Source organism: Protopterus annectens, chromosome 12.part0 (genome assembly GCF_019279795.1).
Source record: "Protopterus annectens isolate FY-2018-M chromosome 12.part0, PAN1.0, whole genome shotgun sequence".
NCBI classification, from domain to species: Eukaryota; Metazoa; Chordata; order Ceratodontiformes; family Protopteridae; genus Protopterus; species Protopterus annectens.
In genome coordinates this window covers 802,986,657-803,011,067 of record NC_056746.1, presented here as the reverse complement: position 1 = coordinate 803,011,067, position 24,411 = coordinate 802,986,657, and the positions used below count along the sequence as shown (strand labels likewise).

The 24,411-nt window shown below is 40.4% G+C and overlaps 1 protein-coding gene across 1 annotated transcript in view; it reads right to left on the bottom strand.

Annotated features, from left to right (window-relative positions):
* LOC122816215 (solute carrier family 22 member 5-like) overlaps positions 1-24,411 on the bottom strand; it is a 517,081-nt gene that overhangs the window by 327,919 nt on the left and 164,751 nt on the right. The window contains exon 4 of the mRNA XM_044088962.1: positions 11,205-11,346. Coding sequence (XP_043944897.1) covers positions 11,205-11,346 — 142 coding nt within the window. The remainder of the gene's footprint in view (positions 1-11,204; positions 11,347-24,411) is intronic.

Genomic DNA, 24,411 nt, shown 5'->3' with positions numbered 1-24,411 from the left:
TGTAGAAATAGAACATCTGGGATACGAGGGCATAAGTATGCATTTGATTTTGAAAATGCATTAGATTTAAACAAGTTGTTTTTTGTATCCAAGTATTCCAATTTTTCAGGTATTATGGAAAAAATTATCAGGGATTTGTGGCATGTGGTGAGTGAAGATCCTGTAATAGGTCATCTTTTTCCTAAACATATCACCTTTTCTTACAAAAGGTATCCGAATTTAAAAGAGATTTTGAATAGAAAATTTGAAGCTAAAACAGATAGTAAGGTGGGGATGTATAGCTGTGGGAAATGTTCCGTCTGTAATAAAATTAAAAATATGCACGGGGTGAAAATAAATGGAAAGAAGTACACTGCTTTTGAGAGGTTTGATTGTAGGTCATCAGGTGTTGTATACATTTTAGGTTGTGACTGTGTTCCAGCAAAGTGGTACATTGGGCAAACTACCAGACAAATTAAGATTCGTATCTTGGAACATTTGGGTGACATAAGGAGGGGCAATTTAGAGAGTCCCGTAGCTGCACATTTTTGTAGCATACATGATGGTGAGAATGACAGTTTTAAATTTAGTGTATTAGCTAGGCCCCACTTCAGTAAATGAAATTATAAGGCAGCCTTAAGCAAGTTAGAACAGAGAATGATTATTGAGTATCATACTTTATTCCCTAAGGGAATGAATTTGGAAATTTAATGAGCTCTAATGAAATTTAACTTATATTTGTTGATTTATTACATATTAAAAATGAAGTTTTGTAATATTTGAAAAGTTAAGGTGACTAATAGGTTGTTATATTTATATACATCTTTAAATGAAAAGAATTTATTGTATAAATGAAATTTATTAATTATTTAAATTTGGAGTGTTTATTCTAAGTTTATATTTTGTAATAAATATTAGAAATTTTGTATATTAAGAAAAAAGGAAAAAATGAGTTTTAAATAGTTAAAAATGGAAGTGTTTCTTTCCCTGGAATATGTTTCAGTGGTGAAAGAGTTAAAATGTTTGATATAATTATACTTAATTAATCAATTCATGCTTAATTAATCAATTAATGCATATATAAAAGAACACTGAAAATGTTAAAGTATGTCCCATTGAAGGCGAACAGCTGAGGTACCGGACGGAAAGAATAAAGATGGATATAAGCTACTTCTGTGTCTTCCTTTGAACTTTGTGGTGTTTCAATTGACAACTACCCTGAGGTGACAATTGTGCCCCCTAACATCTTGCACCCAGGGTGGCCACCCCTTTCATCCTATCCTAGTGATGGTACTGATCTGAGGCTCTTGAGACATCTGTTAATTAATGTAGATGGTCTAGTATACAAGATATCCCAAAATTCTGCTGTTAATATAGTAACATTTCCATTTCCCAATTCTTTCTGTTTAACATGATTTGTGTTCGATAATAATTTGACATAAAGAAATAAAAAGGTTTCCAGAGAGAGTTAAGAGCTTAATACTCAACACAGTATGCACCTTTCATTTATGCAAATACAGTGAATATTTCTAAAGTGGGAGAAATACTTGAAAGATGACAATATTTATCCTGGGGTAGGTAAACACAACACTTTATCTTTCTTTCCTTTTCTTGACTGGGGTACAGCATTGATCTTAACTAGACCATTTTCCAGCTCAGCCTGGGGTTTACAACCAAGCGTACACAATTTAAGCAAAACACTACAGTGGTGCAATTACAATTCAGAGTATTTACAGCTCTTCAAGAATTTAAGCAACACATTACAGTATTAAACAAACATTTCAAGGAAATTTGGAATGCGTCTACAATGTAAAGAAAGCATTATAGAGTCATGGATTGGTACTAGGCTAATTGCCCTTATGGGCCATTTTAAGCCTAGCTAATTACCCCCTGTGAGAATCAAACCCTGTACCTTGTGTCTGTAAGGCAAACACCTTAACCATTATGCCAACCTCCCACCACAGTCATATCTGAAGAGATTTACAGTATAATGTTCTATTTTGTCTAGCTGAAAATTTTACTAGATGAACATATCCATATTTCAAAATTAGCTGTCAAAAATGTATTATCAGATTTTCTTACCGGTGTTAAAGTCTTCCAACTAGCTCTGAAATAATTAAAATAGCCTTACTATAAATGTAATGATGTCATTGAAGTATTCCTTAAATCTATCTGAACAAAACTATGATTTTTCATCTGTATTTAACCCATATGACAAAACAACTAATCCAATGTTAAACCGGTATCTAGAAGGCTGGCATCATTATTATTAAGCAGAAGACAGGAACATAAGTTCCTCTTCTGCTAGACGGTGTGACCACTGAGTCTGTATGCATAGAGATTAGACATTTAGAGGCAAAATCCCTATACTTGGGAATGCAAGGGAGGTACCGCTCTGCAAAACTAATTGGGTCAAAATGTTTTGTATAGTTTTTGTACTGATATTTGTTAAAAATGCTGATTTTTTTTTAGATGTTTTACTTAGGATGCTTTGCATTTCCATTAATGGAAAAGGATGCTTTATTATAGATTCAAGCTGGTAAACTAAGGAACAGTAAATTGACAAGAGCTAGGGTTAACTATGTTTTATTTAGTATAGCCATGTTATTCATTTCTGAAGATAGTAATACTTATGAATCACTTCCACTTCTTGCTCATATTCTTGATAGTAGTTAACAAAAAATGTTCCTGAACTTTGCTTATTCAAAGGTTATCAGAATTATGTCTTGAGGCTTTCCAAAAATATTTGACTTTATTGTTACCTAACTGGAGCAAAATATATACGCTAATTCTGATGTAAGAGATAATAGGTGATGAGGTAAGATTGCAATTCTCACTCTAACTCCCTTGCTTGCATTATGACTAAGAATTATACAAGGGAAACTCATCTACATTTGAAAGTATAAATGTGTATTGGAAAATAGTAATTTGCATGGCCAATTTTCCAAAGAATAAGACCAGCATCTACACTAACAGGAAGGGTGGGGGGGGGGTCACTCAGCAAGCAATGCAGAGGACTGGAAAACAATACTGCCACCATTTTCTCCCTGCAAAAAGCTGAGAAACAGCGACTTCTTGATGAGTAGTATGCCTAACATCATGTTTTCTGAAATTCTTGCTGAATGGCTCTGCTTCCTTTGATCTATCAGTTTGTTTGTTACTTCCAGCTAGACATACCCAGAGTGGGCAAAAGCCCTACAGCCCATGTCAGACCATTCATTCCTCTGGAGAGCAAAAGCTGAATAAAACACAGTCCCTCCTAGAGACAAGAGACGGAAAAAGAGGCAAAGGACTAACCAAATACAGAACAAAGAACACTATAAGGCAGGAAAGGCCACGAATACTGTCACACTACCTAACCACTAACCTATCTATACTAACAAAAGTAAGAAACACCACACCAACACACACTAACTAGTCAGTAAACTGAAAAGGAAGAAGGGCAGAGGATAACAGCTACAAATATGAGCAATACACTAAGTCAAAGGATACAACCCCAACAGAGCTCGAAGCCAAGCTGTAGTATTGGAAGGCAGCAAATAAGATCTGACAGTTGTCGGTTAGGGCTAGGCATTCTGGGTATGGGAGATGGACCTCGAGGAAAGTACAGTTGTATACACATACCATAAATGTAGATGTTCGAGTGTATTCACTGTTGCAGTCATCACACCACGGTTATCTGTGTGCAGGTAGCCCTCAGTCAACCCGAATACTAGAGACTTGGTATTTCTGCATCGGATGCTGTCGCTTCTTCCATGGTGTCAGATCGTCAGGGGTATAAAAACAGGCAGCCAATGCCATTATATCAGTTTTTCTTGCCCCAAATGTCCAGAACCCCCAAACAGGAAGCTAGGATATGGTGCGGAAACACCACCAGTAAAAAGTAAATACCAATATCAGTAGGAATAGTCATAGAGAGGAGAGGTAAACAAATAGAGAAAACAAGGGGGCTGGAGGGGGGGAAACCAGGACTGCAACATTTATGGTAAGTGTACACAACTGTACTATGTTCTTCATGTTTCACTGTTGCAGTCATCACACTTGGGTTGATTCCCAAAGCTGAGGAAGAGAGGAGGCAGTCAAGAAGAGTTAAGGCTGGCTAGTAGGCCTTGCAAGACTGCAGTAGCAAATGCTGCCCTGGATTTGGAAAAGAGAGGCAGGTGGTAATGCTTGGTGAAGGTGTGTACAGAGCTCCAGGTAGCAGCTTCCAGTATGTCCCTGGTAGGGACTCCCCTTAGAAATTCTGTAGAGGTAGATGTAGCCCTAGTGGAATGTGTTCTGACCCCCTGAGGGGTTGGTTTTCCATGGTGCTTGTAGCAGAAATGGATGTAGTGTGCTATCCATTTGGAAATGGTTTGTTTTGAAATGGCCTTGCCTTCTGCCCCTGCAGCAAAGATGACTAGCAGCTGGTTAGATTTTCTAAAAGGTTTAGTCCTGTCAAGGTAGAATCTGAGCTGTCTGTGCACATCCAGAGAGTGCAGGATCCTTTCCCCTTTATTTTGAGGATTAGGGAAGAAGGTTGGCAAATTAATGGATTGGTTGAGAGCAACACTGGACACCACCTTAGGCATAAAGGAAGGGTTAGTCCAGAGGGAAACCTTGTCAGCATGGAAAATAATGAAGGGTTCAACATACATCAGGGCTTATAACTCAGACACTCTTCTAGCTGAAGTGATGGCTAGAAGCAAAGCTGTTTTCCAAGAGAGGAATTTTAACTCTGCTGAGGCAGCAGGTTCAGAAGGTGGAAGCGTGAGTTTTTCCAGTACAAAGTTAAGGTCCCAAGCAGGGGTGGGCGCTCTCCTTGGTGGCCTTAAGTTGTTTGCCCCTCTCAGGAACTGTTTGATGAAAGGGTGAGAGAAAAGAGGTGGCTCAGTATTATAATGAGCTGAAATTGCAGTGGCATGGATCTTAATGGAGGAGGACAGGCCTCTGTGCAGTAGTTCTGACAGGTAATCCAGGATTAGAGGTAAGGATGGCAGTGTTGTGTCCTTTCTTTTAGACTGAATCCAAAAGCAATACCCTTTCCACTTCTCAGCATAGGATTTCCTAGTACTGGGTCTTCTGACTTCAAGGATGATGTCCAGCACCTGTTTGCTTAGGGTTGCTGGTATGGTATTTAGGGAATAATCCAGGCTGTAAGATTTAGGGTTTGCAATTGTGGATGCAAAATCTGTCCCTCCTGCTGAGAGAGTAGGGTTGGGGTCTGTTGTAGGTGCCAGGGTGGCACCATTGTCAGGCTGCGCAGGAGTGGGTAACAGTGTTGGCAAGGCCAGTCTGGGGCAATCAGAATTGTTCTTGGCCTGTCCTGTTTTATTTTGAGTAGTACTTTTGAGAGAAGGGGCAGAGGTGGGAAAGCATAGAGTGGTTTTCCCACTGAAAGGATAGGGCATCCACTTTCCAGGCTTTGCTGTGACGGATCCTGGTGCATAATTTGCTTAACTGGTGGTTGTTGGGGGAGGCAAAGAGATCCACCTTTGGGATCCCCCATTCCTGGATCAGAAGGTTGAAGGTGCTGGTCTCCAATTTCCACTCTTGTGGGTCTAGGAGATTTCTGCTTAAGTTGTCTGCCAGTGAGTTTTGTTTGCCTGGCAGGAATTGAGTTTGTAGATGGACTTGGTTGTCCAAGGCTGTGTTCCACAGTGCCATAGCTAACCTGCAGAGTGGGTACCACATAACTGTGGTGTAGTCCGTTTTTATCAGCAGTTGACCTGGAGACAGTAGGTGCTTGAAAGCTGTCAGGACATTCTGTATGGCGAGCATCTCTTTTTGGTTGATGTGTAGCATGATTTGACCTGGTCTCCAGTGGCCTTGAATACGTTTGCCAGCCATGCGAGTCCCCCATCCATAGTCTGAAGTGTCTGTGGTTAGGGTCTGGGTGGCTTGTGGCAGTCCCTTGTTGTGGTTGCATGCTTCTGCCTACCAAAGGAATTCTGTCCTTAGACAAAGTATTATAGGAATGACTGTTTCCAGGTCCTGTGAATGTTGGCACCAAAGACTTTTTAAGTACCACTGAAGTTGCCTCATATGCAGTCTTGTATATATAATTAGCAGAATACATGAGGCCATGAACCCTACGGCTTGCAGTATTTTTCTTGCAGATAGCTGGGCTCAGGTGGCCATTAGTTTGAAGTAGTCTGTCAGGTAGGCCTGTTTTGCTGAAGTGAGAAATGCCATCTGGGAAGCTGTGTCCAAGCTTGCTCCCAGGACTACAATCTTTTGACTGGGTACCAGTTTTGATTTCTTTTTGTTGATGGTGTACCCCAATGAAGTGAGAATGTTTTCTACAAATGCCAGGTGCTGAAGTAGTAATTTCTGACTGTCCGCCTGAATCAGGCAGTCGTCCAAGTACAGGTAAATTTGGATAATCCTCTGCCTGCAGTATGCAATGACTGGAGCCAGGCATTTTGTGAATACCCTGGGCGCAGTAGATAAGCCAAAGGAAGTGCAGAGAACTGATAATGCATAGACCCTGCTCTGAAACGTAGATACTTTCTGCATGACTCCCTTATGGGGATGTGCAGGTAGGCTTCTTTTAAGTCTAGGGTGACCAACCATGCATCCTTGGCTAACACAGGGAGAAGCTGTGGCAGGGTAAACATCTTGAATTTTGGTACCACCAGGAAGGTGTTGAGAATTGAAAGATCTAGGATTGGGCACCAAGAGCCCTCTTTCCTGGGTACCAGGAATAGTCTGGAGTAGAATCCTTGACCCTTCTGTTCTGCTGGAACAGGCTGAATAGCTCTGATATTGAGCAGGGAAAGTACTTGTTTTTGAGCCTCTGCTACTGGTTTGGTGGAAGGTCTGGAAACCTGCTTGGGGTTGGCAGTGAATGGAAATATAATTTGTACCCCTGGGATACAATGTCTGAAACCCATCGGTCCTGAGTGATGGACATCCAGTTTTTTGCATGATTGGCAATTTTTCCTCCTAAGGGCACAAGCAATTGGGTAGGGCTGGGAAGTAAAGTTGAGGCATCACGGAGTGCTTTTTTCATAAGGAAGTGGCTTACCACTCCCTGCTTTAGGGGTGGGGGCACTTCATTGTTTAGATCTCTGCATACCCTGAGACTGTAGTCTGGGTGGCCTGTTTCCCCTGGGCCTAGTGTGGGAAGGCCTGGAGGTGGCTGGAAAGGACCATTGTTTTGAAGGGAAATGCCTACTGAATCTAGGTGGTTGCACCTGTAGGAATTATTTAACAGTTTGCATAGATTTAGCCTTTTCTTCCATCTTTTTAAGAATGCCTTATGCTTTGGTGCCAAACAAATGGTCCTTATTCAAAGGAGCGTCTAGTAATTTAGATTTGACATGATCTGGCAAGGTCTGCTCCTTCAGCCAAGCATGTCTTCTGAGTACAGAGCCAGTGACAGCTGCCCTGCATGATGCTTCTAGTGCATCAAAGCCACATTGCAAAGTATGCTTACTTACTTGATTTGCAGAATGCATGAGATCCTGCAGTTCTTTATTTTCTGTACAATCTGGAAAGGTTACCACTTTTTGTTTAATAAGTTCCATAATATGTTGCTGGTATTTCAGGATATGAAACTGGCAATTCAATGCCCTGATAGGAAGAGTTGGAGAGGTGTATACCTTCTTACCCTATCTGTCCAAGGCTCTGGAATCCCTGTCCGAAGGGGTAGGATTTTTGGCTGTAGTAGCCTTAATACCTTTAGGTCCCTGGGAAATTATTTCTGGGTCAGCAGTTGGGTTCTTGAAAAGAAACTGGTGAGAATCAGGTACTCTGTAGTACCTATCAGGTTTCCTAAGGGCAAGAAGTAAAGTGTCTGGGTTAACACTGGATTCCATGAAAACATCATCCACAATCTCCAGGACAGGGGGAATAGCTACAACCCTGTGCTGAGGTAACTGTAAAAATTCTGAGTCTCTTTTTTGGACTGAGGATAGTCTTGGCATTCCCAGCGGAAATGCTCTCTTAAAGTGTGCAAAGTTTCACCAAAGGAAAATCTGCTGGAGGAGAGGCAGAGGGAATGCATTCCTCTGCATCAGAATCCTCATAGGTGGATAAGGGCATGTTTTCATATTCAGAAAGGTCAGAGTCATCTGACTCCTGGTCTGTTGAACCTGAAGGGAATTCTGTTCTTTGTCTCTTAGCAAGGGAAGGTTAGTTTCCCCTAATCAGCGTAATGAGGTCTTTAGCCATTCTAAGCATTTGTTTTTGTGGCATGGGTGCCTGAGCATGCACTTGGGTCATTGGTTTTCTAGGCGTAGTGCGTACTCTGGGCCTAAGAAACTCAGTAGTTTTGGCAGAAGAAGTTGTTGTCGGTTTGATTCTAACATCAGTTGGACGAAAAACTCCCTCAGAAGCCAGTGCCTGCACAGCAGCTCCGGACCCATCCAAGGTAGAGACATCCGCAGGTTCCACAGTCAAAGAAGCATCTTGTGGCATACCGGACTCCGAATGGTTCTCAGCAGGGGCCTGCAAATCCATAGAAGCAGGCATCAGGGGCTGCGAAAGTGCCTCACTAAGTACCGGCAGACTGGCGACTAGCTTATTGGAAGAGTCGTCATCAGTTTTGGACCTATGCAGTCTGTCTCTCTCTCTATCCTTATGTTTTCTCGAAAGATCGGTAGTCGGCTGGCTTACCAAAGACATTCCCTAATATGGAGGTCGAGAGTGAAAGTATTTAGCGACAAGGATAGCCTGACGATGAATGGTTCGGACATTAAACAAGGCACAAAACTGGCAGCGAGGGACGTTGTGGTCTGGGCCTAAACAGGTGATGCAGTAAGAATGAAAATCTCTGTGAGGTATTTGCTTTCCACAGGCAAGACAATTGTTAATTTTTTCTGACATCGGTTAGAGCAAGAAAAAAGGATCCCCAACAGGGTACTTAGCTTTAGACTACTTCAGGATTATTTAGCTGAAAACGAAAATTCAGGTAGCAGCCGACCGGCACTTGCGAACTGCTTCTCCTTCAGGCTCCCGCAGCAAGAAAGACTGATGTAATGGCGTCGGCTGCCTGTTTTTATACCTCTGATGACCTGGCACCATGGAAGAAGTGACAGCATCTGATGCAGAAATACTAAGTCTCTGGTATTCGGGCCAACTGAGGGCTACCTGCATGCAGATAACCCAAGTGTGATGACTGCAACAGTGAAACACGAAGAATATCAGAAGTCTCCCGGATTTGGCCAATCTGACATCAAAGTCAGATCTGATAACCAGAGGTTGAACAGGGACAGAAAAAACAGCATCGGACAAAATAATTAACTCCTTAAGAGTACTTAATACTAAAGACCTTCTTCTCCTGCTTTGTCACACAGGACTGTATTTCAACTGTATTTCACCAAGTTATAATCTGCACTACTGTAAGACTGAGAAGAATGATTTTGGTAAAATGGTACATTAACAGTATGTGCTTTATTTGCAATAAAATCATTAATGTCCTACTGTACTGAAACACAATCAGGTAACACATTACCTTATTGTGGAATTCTGCAGTGTTTGCCATAACATAAATTTAGAGCATAAACTTGCCTACATGCTATAATTCTTTTCTCTTTTCTGCAACGGAGTCGTTTCCAACAATTCTGTAATGATCCACACATGTACCAGAGAAAGATACATCAACAAGCAAAACAATTTTCACTGTAAGGATGAGACTTTGTGCAATGAATAATCACAACTAATAAAAGGAAATTCCATACTAATGATAAAAAACTTTTACATGTAGTCACATTATTGCTGCTGAAACTGAAAGTATTGCAAAATGCTTAACATTATGCCACTGCAACAGGCATTTACTTAAGAGCCCATATTCAGTTTTTGCCGAGAAATCACAGGCTCTCATTCAACCATCTATTGAGTTAGCTTTCTCAGTGTCCCTGTTTACACCTCATCCTACTATTAGAAGAATCAGGGACAAAAGTCAAAACAATCAGTACAGACAACAATTCTGAGGCAAAATCAAATACATCACATAAAAATCAAGGATGTTTGAGAGGTATGTGGTACCCTCTAGTATCAGAGATATAAAAATAAAGGTACGACTTTCTGGCAATAATATGCAGCATCACCTATGAGTCTATTCCTAATACTGCAGTTGCAGTTTTGTATATATGTGTTGGGCTATTATAGCGCCACACTGTATTAGATCTTGAATTGCTTTCATAAATGAGACTAAACTCAGTAACATTGAACAAAACCTGCATTTATATAAGTCAGTCGTGAAATGTCAGCAGTCAGATAATTACTAATGCAATGTTGCAAATAAACTTTCAGTGAAAAGCACTGAAAGAAAATACTTTTAAAGAATGTTATTTTGCAAAAGTAAAATGTCACATTTGGGTTGTGGGTAATGCAGACCTCCCTAATGCTGACTTTGTTTTGTCAAAAATACACTAGACTTGAGCGAACAGTTCTCATATCCAAACATAATATGTACAGTTTGATTAGTTACCTTTCTTGAGATGTCTCCATGGCATAGTAGGATGGAACTATGCTGACCCAGTCCTTATGGACTTAGCTGCGGGTGGGAATAAGTAGCATTTTGCTGGTTTGCCATTTCTGGTGGAAGAGGAAGGGGTTGCCAGCTAGGGCTACAGTCCATGGTAGAGACCAGTAAATGTAGCCTGACACCAAACCTGTGGGAATAGACAGGAAGGTCATCCTAGCGTGAACTCCAGGCAGTAAGCAAGCTGACTGTTGGGCTATAATGAATAATGAGAAATGCCAAACTGACAAACAGTGGGTGGTGGGATGTATTTTTCACCTGGCTGCTGGGCTTCTTCAGTGCATACGCATTTTTGTCATTTTTGCTTTTGGCATTGCACAGTTACCTTTTTTGTTTATTCTATGTCAACTGCGGAGGAGGTTGTTTAAGTGATAGATTTTTGCATTTGTAAGTACCATACTCTGAGACCTAGACATGCAAGTAGATGGACAAATAAGTAGCTATTAAAAATAACCATCTGCTTACATCTTCAAAGGCCTTTCTGTGTCATGTTCAGCACTACTTATCTTTCTATTTGCTAATAACGTCTCAGTTGGCTGTTGTAGCACAAGTTACAGACGTGCAGAAGTATAAAAGTAGCTGGCTACACAAACGTGCATACATACCAGAAACCAAACAACTGGAAACACCATTCAGTATCTACCTCTTGAGGCTGCAGAGTTACTGTGAACGTTATAAATTATACAAATGCAGTATTGAGAGAACCTATAGCATTTAGCAACTATAAACAGATAAAAGAAGCAGTTAGTGTTACCACATATTTTTTGACATCCTCGGGTTTGAATACAGGCACCGGTGGTGTAATTCTGTTTCTTTTAGCTGCCTTTATAATAATTGCTTCTGCTTCTTCAATTCTCCCTTGAGATAAAAGCCATCTTGGGGATTCAGGGATAACCCTAACAAAAAAAAGAAGAAATACATTTAACATAGAATACATTCTTACTATGATCCATATGAAGTTATGATTTGTCTGTGTTTATATGAAAAGACAGTACAAAAAAACGAGTTCCCTTTTTGGTGACTAGAATACAATATACCCTCTCCTTAGAAAAAATAAGTCTGTGCTTATCCCAAGAAAGCAAACACAGAAGATTATTGTAACACTTCTTCTTTCTCAGAAATCAGAAAGAAAACCATTTTTCATTCAATATTTTTAAGCATTTATTTATTCATTTAGCTGCTTATGCCTAGTAATTTTACAAAAGGGTTCTTAGAGAAAACATTGTAAAGTAATGGCTGAAATATTATGGTGTGACTAAAAGGAATAATAAATACCATCATCATCATACCTTTCAACCATACCAAATTCCTCATTTTTTATCAGTTTCGAGGGTAAAATAATGGGGTGCCATGAATTTCTGAGTGGTCCCTTGAATTCCCAATTGTTTCCCTGTCGGAATCAGAGACTAGGGCGGGACTGGGAGATGGGAAAGTTTCTGACATGTATACGGTTACTTCACATAACTGAGAAATTAGAATGTCAGAAAAAAAAGGCTAGCTGTTTTACACACCAAAACACCTCCCTCCATCCGTAACTTTATTTCTCTAAAGATCCTCCTTTAGGATGCAAGGACATTGGAATTATGTGATAACAAGATTATTGGTATTTTATTGGACATCAGAAGATACAGTGTCTTGGAGTTAACTAAGCGTGAAATCCCTGAAGCTCATGTTAATGTGTTTTGTGTACAACAGTCAGCAGATTATTGTTTTTAATGCATCTCATAGTTATTTTAAGGTCAGACATTTCGGAGAACAGTTTGCTGAAAAGGTGGAATGTGTCTGGAGTATTTCAGGCAGGATATCTCAAGGCTGCAGTGCAGTGTAGGAGTTTTACTCTCTGGTATGAACATGGAATTTCACTTTGAATTAAGCACTCATCAGGGAAACACGAGTAGCTGTTCATATTTATATTTTCATGGTCATATTTACTATTAATGACTAATTCCATGATTTATTGTAATACCTGGATGCAGGTGGTATGTACAGGATATATATAATATATATAATATATATATATATATATATATATATATATATATATATATATATATATATATATATATATATATATATATAATACTGCAGAAATATCAATGAACAACAATGTGGCCTTCTTACATGACATATCTGTTGAGATCACAGAACAATGAGTATCAAATCTAAGCTAGTCATCAAGTTTGTGAGTTCTCCTGCTTTATACGCTCTAACCTCCGTCTGATCATATGCAGCCCCAGACAGCTCAGGGTAAGGGCAACAGGCCTATTCAGGTACAGTAGACGTAGGACTTACATGATCCCTGATAACTAGTCCTGATCACCAGATGTGGCCAAATTACAGCTATAGTGAGTCCAGGCCATCCCCTTTGGTGTCCTCAAGCAGCCAGCTGGTAAAGTGAATCTAAGTGTCACATGTGATGTTACACAAGCCCCTGCCATGAGGCAGATTAATAGTGGGGAGTGAAATGGTTGCATCAGTGGGTGTCCAAACCTGAAATGGGTCAGGTGATGGTCTACAAAGAACAAATACATCTCCAGATTCATACTGACCCAACTAGAAAACTAAGTTCAAAGAGTATCTGGGTTCACAGGAGGCAAAGACAATGACCTAAGTTAAGCTGAAGTGATACAAAATAAAGTTTCAAGTCAAGTGCATTGCAGTTAGTTGCACTCATTCATGACCTAAGCATCTGGCACGGGCTGTCTCAGACAGGATGAAGGGAGTCGTTACCAAATCCAGGGGGGCCTGGGTGGTATCCAAGGGGATGGGCTGGGGTCTCAATCCCTGGGAGAGAACCCTCTCCAACACTTCGAAGGCTGAGGGAGAAGCCCTCCCCGGATCCGAAGCGGGGACCAGAGCCGAAATCAGGGTAGCCTGAGGTCCGAGGGAACGGATTGGATCCGAAAAGGTCAGAGCTGAAGAATCTGTTCCCCCGGGTGTGACTCCCTGTCCACGGCTCTGAGAGTCTCTCAGATCTGAACAAGTCAGATCCGAGGAACTCAAGGTAATAGCCAGAGTCGAGGAACCATCGGCGCCGAGCTACCAGCTCCGAAAAACCTCAAATCCAAGAGCCCCGAAGCCGAAGCACGGATTGGGGAAGGAGAGATGGGGCGGAAAAGAGGCATGGAGGTCCTCCCTCCAGAGGGAGAGGGACCTGGCAAGACTCCCATCTGAATTTGGGTCTGAATAAATCTCTGCATCATTCTGTCCATATCCATGTCCGAAAGGCTCCGAGTTGAGCTCGAAGAGGCCACCGACTCGGATCTGGCTGTCTGCGCAGTGGGGAGGAAGGCCTCAGGTCCGAATGTTCCAATGGCTCTGGTGAGAAACGAGGAGACCAGAGCCGTGGAGAAACAGGCCTCATGGTCTTAGATGTGGGAGCGGAGAAAGAGCTCCCTGTCTGGGGACCTCTTACGATGCCTGTCCTTTTTCTCCCTTTCCTCTCTGCGCCTTTCCTTTTCCTTCTCTTTTTCTCTTTCCTTTTCTTTGTCAGACTCGCTGACTGAAGATCTATCCTTTGAAGACCCATCACCAGATGAAGAGGGAGGTTGAGTCCCTGTCTGGGTGGAAGGTGGTACACTAGAGACCGAGGCAGATTCCAGCATGGCAGCAGGGAGAAGGCCTTTGGCAACTAGCTTGGCCTTACGATCCCTATGGGCCCTAGGGTTAAAACCTGAACAGACAGCACACTGAGTGGACAAATGTGCCACTCCTAAGCAAATCACACACAGAGTGTGACCATCGGCCAGGAAAGCTTATGGCCACACTCTCTGCATTTTTTAAAAACAGGCTTTGGCTGGTCAGCCATAGTCCTGCACTCCAAGGTACAAGCACTACCTCTCCCAAAAAAAAAACACACACACACACACACACACACACACACACACACACACACACACACACACACACACACACAGGTAGAGGAAGGGCAGGCTTAACTACTACTCTATACAAATTTTTTTTTTTTTACATCGACGACCAATCGAGATACTACACAAGGGGAGGAAGGGAAATCTTACCCAAGCACACCAAGATATCAGCAAAAAATTACTACTTACTATCCCTGAGCTCAGAACAAAGGAGACCACGATGCACACTACTGGCGCGGCAAACGAGATCTGAGGGAAGATAGGAGATGGTAGGGCATTATGGGTAAGGGGAGGAGCTCGAAGCTTGGAGCAGATGCTAGAAAAAAAGTTGCTCGCTCGGATCCCATATGGATCCGTATACCCACAGGTTGCAGATCAAATGAAGTTAACTACTTCAGATGATCTGACAACTCTTGCAGAGAGACCCTTAAGTTAAGATAATGGACACACAGCTCTCAACCTTCCATCTCCAAAATGAGTAACACTCGCCTTCATAATGTGGAACAAATGGGCAAAATGTGGAACACATACCAATGGCTTACTTCAACTAGGAAGGTCATAGAATGGTTAAAATATGCTGGTTTTACTTATAAAGAAGATCCTTTAATGAATTAATATGATTAATTTCTATTTACCATGGATTTCACGTAAAAAAAATTCCTAACGCTGAATGTGTTACAGACTCTTTCAATGTAGAACTTTGAGGAACTTCGAGGAACATGAACTTTTTAAGACCCCAAATGAGGTACGTTCCTCATAATGAAGTACACTTGAGAGGTATGAATGGACAGTAAGCCAGGACAAACCTATAATTTACTGCTCTACTAAGAGCATAACAAACATGTTGGAGTACCCAGCATTCACTTGTGTCATCTCTAGCTATGAAGAGCATCACATGGTCACATCAGAACTGGTACTTTCCTGTCTAGGGCTATGTATAACATTGGCAACAATAGCATGGCTGCAGCTAATTGCAGCCCACAAACTTTATCCAGGCAAGCCACCACAATAACCATAATGTAAAACATACACTGTAGTACTCTTGTGGTACGATAACAAGACAGTATAAAATATTCTTTAAGTTTGATGCTAAGAAATAATTTATTAGAACCAGCATGCAGGTTATCTTTTGGACATTACTGAAATTTAATAGTATGCCAGACTTATCCTAACATCCATAAATCCAGAACTATTGCTCATTAAAAAGTATCTAGAAACATTTACTCTACCTTCTAACTCAGCTGAAATATTTATCCACCCCTAGATGTTTGCCATATACTTTGAAACTGCACATCAAGGTCAAATAATTTAGGAAGTCATATATGCAGGTAACAACCATTTTTTTGGATTTCTCTGAAGGTTATCTTTCTACTCAGTCTCAAAAAGGATTTCCCTAAAAGTTTATACTCATTATGTAACTTTTGTTTAGTCTTACTGTGTTAAGTTGCCACTTGTAAAATATATTTCTTTATATGCTACTGCACAGTCACTAAGACTTACTTTCACTCTCAGTTTTTGAAAGAGTTTTCTCTAAAAATTGTTCCTGACACATGGAACAGAATTCCCAGTGATTTAAAGAATATGGAACAACATGCTTAGTTTCAAAAAGGCTCTGATATAACATCTCTTTACAGAAAATGCTTGCAAATGCTTCTACCATTTAAAAAGATTGTTGGCAAATGCTTCAGAATAATAGCTGATGGTTCTTACATTCCAGTATCTCACCTGTCTGGCTCAATCTTTCTTTGCCTCTTAGCTCTTTATTTGCTCTCATCGCTTAGACATTTTCTTCTCTCTACTATTTCACCTTTTATTTCAAACTCGGCAATAAGGCTAGCCTATTATTATTAATCCTTTCTGCAAACACCCCATCAGTACAAATCACCTTTCTTTTCATTTTACCTCCTGCCAGGAACCTGCTGTCCTTTTTGATGTTGCTCTCCCGTTAGTCTTGAGCACTTCTGATAAATGTTCAGTCTCAAATTTTCAAATTCCACCACCAGACTCCCCACATCCTCCTAATAATTACTGTATTTATTCATTTGTACTTTTTTCAATGTACACTGCATTACCTGTATTGCTGCTTGTATGTTTTTAGTTTGTATATTTTACTGTTGCTTTAATAATTTATTAGAAAACTTGTTGCATTTCTGCCTATGTGCCTCAGGTCATGCCTGAAAAAGGCCCAGCACACTTACCAGGTTAGCAAATCAAAATAAAATAGAAATAAATAAAACAGCACAACTAAGCACTGACTATTCTTGCCCAACATACATAAATATTCTTATGGATTCTCAAAGTATATCATGCCTCAAAGGTTTACATCTTTATATGCTGCTATTGATAGCTGAATTGGTGACCTAGGCAGTGCACAAAAAAAATTCTCCAATCCAAATGTAGATGGTAAAGATCTTAATGTAGCTTCCTGCTACAGTTACAGACTAACACACACACACACACACACACACACACACACACACACACACACACACACACACACACACACAGATACAGCACACATGCATAACTCAAAACTTATTTGCTGAAGAATTCTGGACAAAGCCAAAAATAATGGAAGGACAAAAGGCAAAATTAGGTACAATTTCTAAATATTACTCTGATTCATTTAAAAATTTAATAAACTGATAGGTTTTGTTGTAACATGCATTTGCTGAACAATAAAAAGCTTAAAATTTTAATGTCTGGTATTACTGACTGACTAATACTCATTGATTTACCAGAAAGCCAAAACGTATAGGAGGAACAGGGCAAAAACATAAGGCAAAATCAGGGATTGTTCTACAAAAAACAAGGACAGTTGAGAGGTATACACACACACACACACACACACACACACACACACACACACACACACACACACACACTCATTTAAATACCTGCACTTATCTGAGCATGGGGTTGTCTAAATGAATGACAGTACTGCACTCCCTTCTGATAAGCAACTACACTGGCAATACAGCCCCCAACAGATGTCACGTGATGCAGCCACCCCTTCATCTCACTCTCTCTATAGTCCTGCAGAACTCTACTAAGACCTGTGATTTAGCATCAGAATAGTTTTAAAATGTAATTGAAATTTACACTCTGCAGACATCAGCCAAGTGTTCAAATAGTTGCAATTATTATTCTGTCTCCAACACCCTGGACTGTATGCAGCTCTGAGAATCCCTTAATTTCCACTGTTTCACTTCAGCACTGTAACGCCCCTCACTTCTGTCAGGGATTGACATCTGCATTATGCACCACCCTCCCACAGGAGGCAGCACGTAGCAGTTTCCTAGTCTCCACCAAGGATTTCTGGCCAGTGTGTATATGTTTCTGGGCATGTGCACTCCTACTCCCTCTCAAGATGGGCACATCCATCTTCCCCCTAGTCTTACCCTATATAAAGCAATGACCCTGGAACCAGACTTCTCACAGGGGGGGGTAAGTCTTCTTCTTTGGAGGTGACCCTCAAGACAGGCCTAAGCAAACAGGGTGACACTCACAAGCCTTACCACAAAGGTGCTGTGTTTTTGCCAGTCAATGCAAGGTTCAAATCAATACAACTTCTAATTGCAGAAAGAAAACTCTGACTGTTTGTGCATATGCATCTTAGAGCTATTCAGAATATTCGGTCTTCTTCGAGACTGTGGGTCTGCTGCTCATTATGACATCACCTCCTGATTCTGCATTTCTTATGGAAGACTTCAGTGTTCATATTGGGAATGGCAGAAATACTGGGAGTAATGTGAGAGACATGGATGGCTTACCTGAACTGAATCTGAATGACAAACTGCTTTCTGATTTCTGTGCAAGTCAAGGATTGTCCAAAATGAGGTACCAGAACACCTACGGCCAAATGGCAATGACTGATCTGTAGTCCTGTCATCAGCTGAGCCATACATTCTAATCATCTGGGTCAGTTTCAGTGATGAACTTTTGACTGAGCACTACTGTTGTAAGTTGGGTCAGACAGCTAGGACAGCAGCTGGACATACCCAGAAAATCCAATAGTTTAGTGAAGGTGACCTAGGAATGCCTATCTGATGCTCCTGTACACCACCAGTTCAGCTCCCTCCTCTTGAACAGCTTCTCCAGTATACCATCAGAGGTCAGAGATACAGAGTCTAATTGCATCCTGTTGAAAGCCTTAGTAGTTGAGAAAGAAGCAAGAAGCAGTGCCCAAAAGGGTGGTTGGTGCTTGCCATAATAGGAATCCTAGCACTGGTTCTAGACACTAGCCATCAGGTTAAAGAAACAGACCTCTTGCACAATACTAGTGGGGGAGGGTTATAGATTTGACTTGCAGGAAATAACTAGCCAGGAAGACAACAGATGTGGCAGTCATCAAAGTGAGGATCTGGGTGTGGGAAGCATTTGATAAGGCCAGGAGAATGACAATTAGATGGCATCAAAGACTTTGAGAGACCATCCTGGCTCAGAAGAATGAGCGGAGATATTCTTCCAACTATTCTCAGCAAGGGCATACTAATGCAAAATCAACTGGAAACAATGAAAATGGGTGAAGGGAACACTTTGAGGAAGTCCTGAATTCTAGAGACATGGTATTTTCCTAGAAGGCAACATCAAAACAAAATTGTGAGATTGGATCCTATTTTGTAGATGGGGATGCTGTGGTCATTAAACATTTCTGCAGTGGCAAGGCTATGATATAGGATGACATGTAGCCAAAAATGCTGAAAGCATCAGACTGACTGGTGCCACGTTTAATATGTCTTTTTAATGCAGCTTGTAAGACTGGGACAGCATCTATTGATTGGCAAAATATCATTGTGGGCTCAATTTTCAGAAAAAGGCATAGGAGATTGTTTTCCTTTACAGAGGGATCATGTTCATCAGTGTCCACAGGAAATCATGCTCCATGGTGTTAAAAAAACAGATTTGTATCCAATAAGGGAGCCTCTCATTCAGAAGAAACAATGCAGATTCCATCCTGGCCAAAGAATCTTCCTATTTGCACAGATAGTGAAGGATCATGGGAGTTCACCAATACTATCTACATGTGTTTTATGGATAGGGAAAAGGAAAATAATTGTATACCCCAAAATGTCTTGTGGAAGGTGCTACAGGAATACAGAGAGAGAGAGAGAGAGAGAGAGAGAGAGAGAGAGAGAAAATGTTTGTGTGTGTGTGTGTGTGTGTGTGTGTGTGTGTGTGTGTGTGTGTGTGTGTGTGTGTGTGTGTGTGTGTGCATGCGCCCGCGGGCATATGCGTGTGAAAAATATATCTCTGGGAATGCAAGAATACTACTAGCCAAGCAATCCTGGGAACAATAAGACACCTATCCATATACACATTTACACAGACACACTTAAATCATGTCACACTTTTTTGAGACATACAAATACAGATATATAGACATGCATATATATTCAAAATTTGCAGACAAGCAGCTCATCTTTGAGAGGTGGAGGGGGGATCTCAAGTACCCAAGAAAATAATGACCGACAAGCTCAAACTTCTAATAAAAGTGAGCCCTACGATGTTCTCTGTATCAGACACAGGTTACTCCTCTGGTACTTTTGCATAATTACATTAATGGACAGAGCAGAGGCAAATTTTGACACTGATAAAGCTGTTTTTAAGTGATAAATCTCTAGTCGTTAATAATGTTAAATATGCAATTGTTTAACAATACTCTCTATAGCATACCTCTTAACTGTACAGATTTTCGCAGAATGTCCAGATTTGTGCCTCAAATATTTGGTCTGTTGCTCATAAAATCTGTGGTTTTCTGGCAAATCACAGAGGATCGAAGTCATGAAATAATGACCAAATAATGATATATCTTTGAGTTTCAGACTTCATCTCCTTCAGAAAAGGAATGCTAACCCAAATCCTGTTACTCTAGCAGCTTTCTATGTTTATAAGAGCAATAGTTATAATCTGTCCCTATTTTGGGGCCTTTATCCCCCCCCCATAATTTTAGGCTTTGCCCAGATTTCTTGCTTTCTGAGGTTGACGGGTATGCTCTGTAGGCTGCACAGTGTTTTATGTTGCATGCTATTAGAGGAATAAAATATACTCTGCCATTGGTCATTTAGAGGCTGTACCGCTGTAGTTACTTCTTACTCTGCTTTTCATAGCCTTGTTTCATTTTTGCATGGAGACATTACATAACTATTGTTTACTTTTGCAATTATTTTACTGTTACTTTATATTCCTAGAATCTTACAATTTATTTATGCAATTATGAAACTGTCTCACTTTTAAACCTGGACAGCAATGTCCTTAAAGAGAACACATGTAATTGCAGCAAAGGGGCAATAGAGGGCAGCATACCCACAAGATTACAAAGCAATCCTTTATTGTACATTGAATTATGTTATCCTTTTGTACTTTCAGATTGCTTATTTTGTTCTGAATAGGCTGTGTTTTATTCTAACATAGCTTAAGTAACAAAGTGTAAAAGTGAGATTTAACAATTCATGGTAAACCTTACAACCTAGTTCCATATATGAACTCAGCAGTTTGATGTTTTTTCTGATTAATTCTTTTTACTATACAAAAAAGCAAAATACCGGCCTTAAATCCTTACAGGTTTTAGGCTGATCACCATAAAGGCCTTTTTAAGCCTAGCCATGCATCCCAAATCTCGGACAAGTTCTGATACCCTTGATGAGTGTAAGCAGGGGTTTGGGAGATGAAACATTTACACTCAGGGGCCTGGGAGATGGACCATTTACAGGCTGACTGTGTTCATTAGAGACATAGGTGCCAAACCAGGGATGCATTTCCTGTTACTCATCCAATTGTCCAAGTTGCACTTGAATTGGGTTAGGGAGGAACTATACTTCCCAAGGATGGGGACCCTGTTCCATAGATGGGGTATTCTCTTGGATACATACCTGTCTCTCCAGCAGGACCTATTTATCACAGGCAAGGTTTAAGTCTTTAGAATGGGTGACTGGTGCTGTTTGCTTTGTAGATATGCATGAGGTCCTTCAGAGTGGGTTCTGACAATGCCCAGTATGTCAGGCATAGCTCTCCCCTCAAAAGCCTGCAGGAGACAGAATACAGGGATAGGGCCTTCAGGCAGTCTGCATAAGAGATTTTACTCATGCCCTGTCTTCTATTAGTGAGGAAACTCTGTGGATGTTCCATTGCTGGATATGCCTGGTTAGGTACATACCAAAGGGGGCATTGTACTCAATGATAGGTCTGATAAACGCCAAATACAGTGGAACAATGACTTATGTCTTAGAAAATAACTTTTATTGTGACAAAGCAAGTGCTTCCTCAAGTATTTCACACAGATAGCTTTTTGTGGATCCTAATTATACCTTTAACAACTTTATTACTATTAATTATTACTTTCCTGAAATTAAACAATTCTTCTTCTTTCGGCTGCTCCCGTTAGGGGTCGACACAGCAGATCAACTGTTTCCATTTCTTCTTGTCCTCTGCATCTTGCTCTGTCACACCAACCGCCTGCATGTCCTCTCTCACCACATCCATAAACCTTATCTTAGGCCTTCCTCTTTTCCTGTTACCTGGCAGCTTCATCCTTAGCATCTTTTTCCCAATATACTCTGCATCCCTCTTCAGCACATGTCCAAACCAACGTAATCTTGCCTCTCTGGCTTTGTCTCCAAGCCTTCCAACCTGGGCTGACCCTCTAATATACTTATTCCTAATCCTGTCCATCCTCGTCACACCCAGTGCAAATCTTAACATCTTCAACTGTGCCACGTCAAGCTATGACTCCTGCCTTTTTGTCAATGCCACTGTCTCCAACCCATATAACATAGCTGGTCTTACTACCCTCTTGTAGACCTTCCCTTTCACTCTTACTGGTACTCGTCTGTCACAAATCACTCCTGACACTTCTCCACCCACTCCATCCTGCCTGTACTCTCTTCTTCACCTCTTCCACACTCACCATTACTCTGAAGTGTTGAGCCCAAGTATTTAAACTCATCCACCTTCGCCACCTCTACTCCCTGCATCCTCACCATTCCTCTATCCTCCCTCTCATTCACACACATATATTCTGTCTTAGTCCTGCTGACCTTCATTCCTCTTCTCTCTAGAGCATATCTCCACCTCTCCAGGGTCTCCTCCACCTGTTCCCTACTCTCATTATAGATCACAATGTCATCTGCAAACATCATAGTCCACGGGGACTCCTGCCTGATCTCGTCTGTCAACCTGTCCATCACCACTGCAAATAAGAAAGGGCTCAGAGCTGATCCTTGATGTAACCCCACCTCCACCTTAAACGCATCCGTCACTCCCACCGCAGACCTCACCACTGTCACACTACCCTTGTACATATCCTGTACCACTCTTACATACTTCTCTGACACTCCCGACTTCCTCATACAATACCACAACTAATCTCTAAGCACCCTGTCATATGCTTTCTCTAAATCCACAAAGACACAAATTATAAACAAATATTTATTACCATTCTTTACATCCCTCCTGGCGACAATACAGCTATACTAGAAGATATCCTACATTGGATATCCAGAACAATTCCAAAAGAAATAATGGTACTAGGTGATGTGAAAGTCTATTTGCTTGACAAACTGTTACTGCTCTTCATTCAGTGTGAACTTATTTGGCTTCACACAACTAATTAATAGCGCTACATATTATAGCAAGACATCAAATTTCCTATTAGACTGGATCCTATTATAAGACCCTAGCAAAGACTCCACCTCAGTTACAATGTCTGACTGCCTTAGCAAACAACTCCCAATCTATAAAACCAGACACCTCACACATCTACTCCAATATATTTATAAAACAACACCCAACCTTCCCAAGTTTAACCCAGAAATGTTCACTACTAAACTATTATCTATTAAATGGAACTGCCTAAAAAACATCCCTTTTGATGATTATGTAAATGAATTCAGTACAACTTTCCTGAATATGCTAAATAGAGTAGGAGGAAGAGACTGAAAGCAAATAATGCAATTTGGCTAGTCAAAAAAAAGAGTAGAATGTTAATTCAGGATAGAGAAAAAGCATGGAAAGAATGGAAAAATATGAAACACAAAACACGAAAACACAAACTGGTAAATCCACAAAAAAGGCGTAGAGGTTCCCAAACAAAACTCCTTTTATTCACAAATGAATGGTAAGCGCTTTCACCGGCTGCAATACGCCAGCTTCTTCAGACCAAATCCAAACAAATCCAAAACAGTCCCCACTTGTTTTATATACAATTCTACATACTTAATGAGCATACCAATTGATTAATGACCTTAAAAATTATCCAATTAAGAACTTAAAAAAACATTACTTAAACGGCATTATTTAAAAAGACATTGAATAAACCAACTTACTGAGCAGAGTTATTAATGATGAATACATATAATGCAAGCTGAATAAAACACATATCATATTATCCATTTTAACTAAATTTGAAAATACAAGATATAGTATAAAAACTTGTATGCAATACATTTGATTGTTTATACATATACGAAAATTTTTTTAAACTTCCAAAATATAACCTAATAAATGTAAATAAATAAATAAAAACTAAATAAAAACTAGATACCATATGTGTGCCCTTAAAAAAAAATTTTTACTACTCCTAGGCATTTATCTAGCTTTTACTAGCTTTTACTGTTTAACCATTATTCAGATGGAAAACTTTACCTACTATAAATTCATCTATTTAGGGCTTTCATTTTAAGAAGGCATTTAATGGATAATTGTTCATTGAGCCCAGGAAACATGTATGCTAGAGTTCGTATCTGCCACTCCAGTTCTACTTCCTCAAGCCTCACATACCATGGCCCTCCCCTAATACTATGCTCAATTTTCTGCAACACCACAAATTTAAATTTATGCTCTGGAAACAATATAACATGTCTTGCAAGAGCATTCGTATTATTTGCCCTAACAATGTTATATTGATGTTCATAGACCCTCTGTTTGAGCTTACGCTCGGTCTTTCCAATATAAAATGCATCACAATGGGTACAAGTAGCACAATAAACAACACCTTGTGAGTCACATGAGAAATGACCCAAGATTTTATAATTCCTGTCTCTAATCAATTAGTATGCTCATTAAGTATGTAGAATTGTATATAAAACAAGTGGG